Here is an 8,004-nt window from a genome sequence, read left to right on the forward strand (position 1 = left end):
ACTGCGTCCAGCAGACGGCGTCTGTCGTTGCGTTGGTGACGGCATTGCCTTCTCCACACTTCCAAAGCAAAGATCGTGTCCAACAGTCCATTTTCCGCATGTCGACACGCCGTATTCCAGTTCCATATGGAAGTGAGTATTGTTGTCTCTGCACCTACTCCAGTATCCGCACTGTCGCCACGCGGCGTCCCTCCACCAATCCCCTGTCACTGCGCTCCACCACGTCCTGCTCGCTCGGTCGCCCCGCCACCTGTAAAGCGCTGTCGTCGTGGAACAGAAACCAGTGCTCGTCCCAGCTTGTGTCCAGCCAGAACTCGCGCCCCACAATGGACGGCCACGGGGCATCCACCACACGCACACGCTTGCCGTCGAGTTGGCCAGAGACATCGGCCAACGCAAAACGGCCCATCATTGGGGTGGCCGGCACTGCTTCCGAGAGCGGTTGGCAGTACAAGTGGGAAACGTGCATCTCTTCCGTTTGGACCGTAGCAACTGCGGTGGTGGGGGCACACGCTGCTGCGACGCAGGTAACCCACAACAACACCAACCGTGGCCACAGTGGTTGATTCATCCGTCAAGGCAGTACAGCAGCCTCATCAAAAATGATAGCCCCAACGAAGCACGTACTGACGAAAAACAAAAAAAAAAGATAAATAAATTTATCTCGATCGTTTCCACACAAACAATAAATAATGAATAAAGTGAGGCCAAATCGGTGAATCCCTAACAACACAGCTTCGCCGAGCAGCAGTACAGCAACTAATAGAGTTGTCGCCCACTGTACAATAATAATAAAAAGGGGGTTAAAGAAGAAAAGTAGAAAAGCAAGAAGAAGAAGAAAAACACGTTATCAATGTAATGAGTGGGAATAGCCATTATTTATTTGTTTTTTTTTCTCCACATGCGGACTGCAATCAACAATTAAAAACATAAAACGGGAAAAAAAAAGCAACAGGGATTTCGGGGATATCTCACAGTCAAGCAAATATATTTGTCTTGGATGGGAGTGCGCATGGTGCGCTATGACTGTATCGATATAGCATACATGCTCAAATTCAACGTACCAACCCTATTCCGTCTTCTTTACTGGCTCTCCCACTTCCACAGGTCGTTTCTCTCCCCCATACTTCTGAAGGAAATTGATAACCCGCTCTTCATACTCCTCCTTGTGTGTATTGTGCAGGCCGCAGTGAAAGGCACCCTCAGAGATGTACAACTCCTTCGGTTCCTGCGCTGCATCGTAAAGCTGTAATGAGTGGCGATACGGGACCAATTCATCTGCGGTTCCGTGCATCAGCAGTATGGGCCTTGGGGAAATCTTCCCAATGCAGTGTAATGCTTGGCAGTGCTTGGTCGGCTTATTACCAATACGAAAATTTAACCATAACGATGAGGTGCGCCGGAACAAGTTAAAGAAAAACATACTGTACGCCCGCCTGGAGAAATAACCACCGATCATCTCAACAATTTTCTGATCCTGAAGCGTGGCACATGTAAGCAGCGCGTTTTCTGCGATAATGGCATCGATACTCTTATCAATGGCAGCTGCCATAATAACAGAAGACCCACCAACACTCGTCCCCATGGCACATATTCGCTCATATTTATAGTTAGACCGCATGAATTGGCAGGCCACCACCACGTCAAAGCGCTCCTTCATGCCGTATGTAAATCCTCGCATATTTCCATCGCTCAGACCATGCTCACGGAAGTCAAATAGCAGACAGCCGTATCCTGCCTGGTGCAAAAATGGCACATGGCGAAGCCAGGCACGTCGGTCTCTGCCCCCGCCATGCACAAGTACAAGGCCCATCTTTCGTGCGTTCTCAGCAGGAGGTGGGACATGCCACCCACGTAGTGTATAGGAATCCGTGGAGGTGAAGGACACGTCATCGTACATAAGTCCAAGGTCTGTGAGTGGGTCATGAATACACCCGTTCCAGTAGTCCGGGCAGTTATGTATCGTCAACTTCGTGGACTTGGGATGGTGATGATACCACGGCGGGCGAATGGAGATTTCCGAGACAAAGTATCCAAGCGACACAAAATAAAAAGCCAAAGTTACGATAATAAACTGAAGAGCGAAAAAAGTGCCATTAAGAAAAATAAGGATAATGAATGGGAGCAGGACACACATAACGGCCTTGCGAAGAACGCGCGGGTTCACCATCTCCGCACTCTCCACATCGTTGTCCTTGTATACATTCTCCTCTTCTTTCTTTTCCTCATTGTCCTTGGTGCATCGTTCCAACGCTTTGGCCTCTTTCAATGATAAAAATAGCGTCATCTGCCTCTGAACCTCTGGTGGAGCCAGTTGAAGTGCTGTTTTATTGTTCTTGTCAAGAATGCATGTGTCAACAGACTTAAACTTTGTGAGCAGCGCTTTGATAAAGGCTATACGGCCGTGTGCTGCTGCAATGTGAAGGGTCGTGCGTCCTTCCGCATCCACCGCGTTGACATCTATGTCACTCCTCCACCGAAGCTTATTTAGTACCCACACGTCACCAACTTCCGCAGCGGCATGCAACTCTGTCATAAGTGAAATGTACTGCCACACCTTATTTTTCTCTACTTTGCGGCTATTATATTGGTCAAAATATTATTGGTGTTAAGTTCAGAAGAAAAGCACCCTGTCGGTATTTCTAATAAGAATAAGCTCCAAATAAATGGTTGCCTGCCTCGTGTGCGTGCCTGTGTGTTTTTGCAGCCTTGCTGCTTGTAGATTAGCCTCACTGGTGGCCTCTTCAGCAATCGATAGATGGAAGTGACAAGAGCAAGAGAATGTGGGAGGCAGAGAAGACATATGTAAATGCATCACGCGAAGAGATTAAAGAACGCTTCTTCACTCACATGCTCTTTTTACTCAAAACCAAAAAAAACGTGTAACAAAATATGCCACTAGCGACGGTCACTTTCTTTTCCTTGCCAACGCAGTATCAGCAAGGCCTCCCCCACAGAGGCAAAAAGTGTGCTAACCGGAGTTGTGTGTGTGTGTGTGTGTGTGTGTTTGCATTGATGCACCGCTGCAGGAGGTACAACGAGATTGCGGACGCATGTAACAAGCCTACTCTGCTACAGCTGCAAAATTGGTAAACTGTCTTACAAATCCAGAAGATCATATTCGCCGGGACGTACCGCACTCATCAATACCTCCCCCACTCCCCCCATTTCTTCCAAAAAAGCTGGGCAAAGAGGGTCAGCGCCGCAGTCACCAGTGACTCTCCATGGGCGTTTGTACTTGCAGGCAAATACGCCTCTCCACTTTCCTCCAATGACCCTTCACGCGGTCGAGCATTTCCTTTGCGGATGCGTTGTCTGCCTCCGGTGAAGCGAAGCAGACGAAGGGAAAAACTTGCGCGTGCGGTCCAAAAGGAAAGGAGCTGTCACGCAACCGTCACTGACGCAATCTCAAACGTTCTTAGCGAATAAACAAAAAAAACGACAGTAAACAATAAACGAACCCAAACCTTTGGTGTAAGGCCAACACAATTACAAGAAGTAAACCTCGCACCATGTACGCTCTCCTCTTTCTCTCCTATGCAGCACCCATCGATATGAGCGTGTCAACAGGTGGGAACGGCGTCCTCTTGTGATAATTGATCCGCGTGTTGCATGCACTTCGTGGACTGCAGGTAAAACACCTCGAACGTCAGCTGGCGCCTCGTAAGCTCAAGCAACAGCATTTCCGTCTCCGTGAGCGACGGTGACTTTTCACAGCCCGCCGCCCCCCTTCACATGGCGTTATCAACTCCGAAAGAGGAGACCACACAAAAGTACTCTTTCCTGTTTTTTAGAAAAAATATTCGTCGTAGGGTGGATCTCCATGCATTGATTCTCACAGCCGGTAATAGTCTCCAAGCCCCCCCAATACATTGCCCGTTCACAAGCGACTACACTCGAAGCGCATCAAACACGCTCTCCGAATTCGATTTCCCCCAACATTTGTGGGCAATATGTGTAATGACACTGGGGTCTAGTGCCGAAAACCACCCCGCAATAAGCCGTGACGCATCGCCCTTGAACAAGCGTTCTCCACTGTACGCAAACTTGGGAGCAACATCGCCATGAAATACTGTCAATATCGGCTTCCCTCTGCGAGAGCCGCCATAGTTGAGGTCGATAAACATAGAGTCCAAGGAGGCACGCCTCAAGATGCCTTGAGGCGTGTGAATGTGCCCACAACCGACAGCTCTAAAAAGTTCAAAAAAGAACAGTGCCGCGCCAGTAAAAACGGAATGAGGAAAATAAGAAAGCCTAAAATGTTCTCCATACTAACCACGGGGAAACGCGGATGCAAGATACAGGAAGAGTTAATGGTTATGATGCTCAGGGTCAGAGAGGTGGGCAGCCGCCAAAACTCCCAAGGGCTCACGGCAGAGGTGACGCCATAAGCCGCCAGGATCCAGAAAGAGATGTTTATTTGGTGTGCCAAGGGCGCGGTTTTGAATCTAAGAAGGGGCTAACGTCCTCTAAGAAGGGACTGTGACATGCGAGGCTGCTGACACGCGGACTCAGATGCAGATTGTTAAATATATTCTGCGAGGCGTGAGTAAAGCCTGGAGCAACGACGGTAGCACCATAGTTGCAGTGTTCCAACCCAACCAGAAATGTCCTCGCTACTCTAGCGGGCCGCGGCTTCATCGACGTCTCCCCACCAACGCCTCTAAAGATTGTATAAAGTCCTGCAACACAAGCAAAGAGAGGCAAAATACAATAAAACGCAAACATCATGGTGTACACGCACCCATTATGACGCAACTCCAGCAAAAAAAAAAAAACGGTCCCCCATTTCCGGTATTATTTAGCTTAGGGATATTTTGTGTTTGCGTGGTCAAGGATAAAAAAGATTATTTAAAGTCATAGCCAAACTGGGGGCTACCCAGACACAGCCCTAAACACAAATGCGCCACCCCAAGGTACAAAAGACACAATAAACACAACAATTAAATGCAATTTCCACAGAAATGGATACGAAAAACAAAAAAAAACACTAAAAGATGATCTCATATAGGCAAGGGACTCATCGAGACCAAATGGAAAGTAAAAAAAAAAGTTACTAATATTATTGTATCATAGTTAGCAACGACCAAAATAAAACCCCACCATTTCCCTACCATGCCAAAGATGCTAATATGGCACAAACCCTCTTACTACGCCACCCCACACCTCACGCCCAATGCATCCCCCCTCCCCCATCTCTGTCATGTTTCTATGAAAGACATGACTCTACACGTCGCCCCCTCACCCAAGTAGAAGGAGTAAGAATAAACGTCACCACAGCATGCATGATGCTTTGCCAACTTAAAAGACTGCATACACAACAAACTGATCTCGCTTCCCCTCACTTCCCTTCCCTTCCCCCACCCCAACGCCTACACTCCCATGCAAGCAGCTAACTGGGAAGAGAAAGAATAATATACATATAAACCAAGATTTGAATAAATGCATAGTCGTTTCATGGGCGTCCAAAATGATAATAATAAATCCTTATCCAAGCAGCACACCGTGTGCATACATTCCACAAGAATTTTTTCACCACTGCCCCAAATTTTAAAAAATCAGTAAACAGGGTCCGAGAGGCTGCAGGTAGACAACTTCTGAGGTAACTCAATCTTTTTGCCTCTATGAATAAATTCAGCGTAAGTGTCAGTAATTGGATTATGATCTAGGGCAATGTCGGCACGGGTGCGCTTTTTCCCCACATCAGAAGTGTCGAGAAAACGTACTGATATTCCCACCTCCTCATTCGTTTCATCCGACGAATTCGTTGCTGATAGCGCGGCCGCTGTGGCCTTACGGCCCCGGCCAAGCAACACCAAATGAAAAAAATTTCCCGCCATCATGCACTCCGAGAGATAAACTCTGCAGCCGACGCCCTCATAAATCCCCCGGGCACAATCTGAAATGTACACATTTTTTAGTTGCGCTTTGGACTCGATGCCGAGATACACGCCATCGCGTCCTCCAATGAGACTACAGTTATGCAGGTACACTCTAGAACGCTGGGTCGCCTCAATGCACGGAAGCATAGAGGTGCTTTTCCAATCCACACCATCCTCGTCATACTCATCTGATGTATCCTTCAAACCCTTAAAAGTAACGTCACATGCGTCCAAGGTGGCATGGTGCGACAGCTGTATGCTTCCCTCAATTGTAGATTTGTTGCCCCAAATAGAAATATTTGTGTGGGAGATCACTATTGGGCCGCGTGTTCCCAGCACATAATGGTGGTTTTCAGCAAGGATAATGCGGGAGCCAGGCGTCTGCAGCGCCTTCTCAAGTTCAGCAGCGGTGGATGTCACAACCAAGCCCACACCGCCAACAAAATTTTTATCCAACGCAGCAAGCTCACTGGAGTATCGCTTTTTATCTACGAGTCCCAGAAGTTCACGAATAACCTCATGTGCGATGTCAAGCCGCTTTGTGAGACACTCCAACTCAGCGCGTAGCTGCACCTCATCACTTTCGCGGCTAAAGCTTGTTTCTTCGCCGGGCAAAAACTCGCTCCTCCCAGCGCACCCCCCCTGCTGGGAGATATTGTGCATCATGAAATATGCGGCGTGTAGCTGCATATAAGCGGGCCTTCCACTGAAGCATGATCTGGTGCTGGTCCAGACAATACAAGAGAGCGAGCCACAAACAGCAGTGAAATAACGACGCCGCTGAAGTCGATGCATCATTAACACTCCACAAAATCCTTTCACGTTACGGCTTGTAAGCCTTGTGTTTTGTTGCTCCTTTGGCGGTGAATTGAGACGTCGTACTGCTGCACACTCAACGATCCTCAAGCAACTCACTTACGAAAGAAAAGGAGAAAATGAGGATAGAAGACGGGGGGAAAAAATAGTCATTTACGCGTATGAGGGAGAAGAAGCAGGTTCCAAATGGGTGTGACTAACTGAGTGCGTGTGTTTGTGTGTCAACCCCATAGTCAGTACGTCAAAGCAGCTACCATGCAGAAAAAAAAAACTCCCTTTTGCATGATTGACAAGATTAGGGCTCACACTGTCTGCAAGAATAAGCGAAGGGGAAATGTACAACTGCGCAGCGGGACCTTTACTTCCGCGCAAATGTCAAAACATACGTTGACTAATATATATATATATGCGAAAAAAAAAGGTGAGTGGTTTCATACGCGCTAATGCATTGACCACAAACAGTTCCTCGCCCTCCTCCAGCGGCACAACAGGTACGTGCGTTGTCACTCCGTATTTCGCTCTTTCTCACTCGCTCTCTCCCCATTTCCCCCAATGAGTGCAAACCACACAAAAACAAAAGCGAACATTTTAAAAAGAAAAAAAATGCAACTCCAAACATTTTGGTCGCCTAAGCTCTGAAAATGGCAAGAGAATCAACACACAGACGTAAAACCAGCAAATTAAAGCAGTCAGGCAGGAATAATAGTAAAAGAAGGCAGATTTAAAAAAAAAACAGAGTAAAGAAGGGATTAAAAAAAACAACTACACGAGGAAACACGCGACGTGCAGGCTGACTCCGCTTTACGGCCTACGCCCCCACATGCAACAGTCGAAATCCCGTCGGTACCGCCGTCGTCAAATCTGTCCGCAAACGGTACTCCCAGTACGGCATCGCCCGCGAGCTTGGGAAGAACGGCGGGAAGATGATGCTCAACACATCCGCCAGCACCTCCTCCTTCAGCAGCCGGTCCGACAGCGTCGTGGTTGAGAGCGACGGGGACGAGTTCACCTCGATCAGGTGGGGTCGCAGGCAGTCGTCGATGAGGATGTCGTAGCCGTAGAGCTCAAAGCAGTGCCGGTCGTTAAACATCACGTTCTCCATCGCCTTGAGGCTGTGGTAGATGGTAAACTCAATGCTCCGCATCAACCCATCCGCGCACACCGCCCCGTACCGCCCCTGCACAAAAAGGCACAAGTTCGCCAACGACCACTTCCCGCCATGCATCTCGTTGTACATCTCCTCGCCCTTTTGCAACGCCACGTTGGTAAGGTGTGAGCAAAGGTTGTCGTCGTTATGGGCATTGGC

General features: G+C 48.3%; 5 protein-coding genes across 5 annotated transcripts, besides 3 other annotated features; 1 reads left to right on the forward strand and 4 right to left on the reverse strand.

Moving 5' to 3' along the window:
- Positions 1-154: 154 nt before the first annotated feature.
- Positions 155-571, reverse strand: TraAM80_08116 (uncharacterized protein; the record flags this gene model as incomplete). The annotated part of the gene is made up of 1 exon (XM_029384876.1): positions 155-571. The coding sequence occupies one exon, from the start codon at positions 569-571 to the stop codon at positions 155-157; it is 417 nt and encodes a 138-aa protein (XP_029235312.1).
- A 235-nt stretch (positions 572-806) lies between these two features.
- Positions 807-843: a microsatellite.
- A 226-nt stretch (positions 844-1,069) lies between these two features.
- On the reverse strand, positions 1,070-2,536 carry TraAM80_08117 (Alpha/beta hydrolase fold protein; the record flags this gene model as incomplete). The annotated part of the gene is made up of 1 exon (XM_029384877.1): positions 1,070-2,536. The coding sequence occupies one exon, from the start codon at positions 2,534-2,536 to the stop codon at positions 1,070-1,072; it is 1,467 nt and encodes a 488-aa protein (XP_029235313.1).
- Positions 2,537-2,982: 446 nt separating this feature from the next.
- Positions 2,983-3,007: a microsatellite.
- A 1,057-nt stretch (positions 3,008-4,064) lies between these two features.
- TraAM80_08118 (uncharacterized protein) lies at positions 4,065-4,391 on the forward strand (the record flags this gene model as incomplete). The annotated part of the gene is made up of 1 exon (XM_029384878.1): positions 4,065-4,391. The coding sequence occupies one exon, from the start codon at positions 4,065-4,067 to the stop codon at positions 4,389-4,391; it is 327 nt and encodes a 108-aa protein (XP_029235314.1).
- A 940-nt stretch (positions 4,392-5,331) lies between these two features.
- Positions 5,332-5,360: a microsatellite.
- A 198-nt stretch (positions 5,361-5,558) lies between these two features.
- Positions 5,559-6,680, reverse strand: TraAM80_08119 (uncharacterized protein; the record flags this gene model as incomplete). Its single annotated transcript, XM_029384879.1, has 1 exon — positions 5,559-6,680. One exon carries the CDS (start codon positions 6,678-6,680, stop codon positions 5,559-5,561), a length of 1,122 nt encoding a protein of 373 aa, XP_029235315.1.
- An 826-nt stretch (positions 6,681-7,506) lies between these two features.
- Positions 7,507-8,004, reverse strand: TraAM80_08120 (tubulin tyrosine ligase; the record flags this gene model as incomplete). The annotated part of the gene is made up of 1 exon (XM_029384880.1): positions 7,507-8,004. A coding segment is annotated over one exon (498 nt), but the record flags the coding sequence as incomplete, so codon positions are not given.

This window comes from Trypanosoma rangeli (genome assembly GCF_003719475.1).
Source record: "Trypanosoma rangeli strain AM80 chromosome Unknown Tra_15.4_contig_00376, whole genome shotgun sequence".
In the NCBI taxonomy this organism is placed as follows: Eukaryota; Euglenozoa; class Kinetoplastea; order Trypanosomatida; family Trypanosomatidae; genus Trypanosoma; species Trypanosoma rangeli.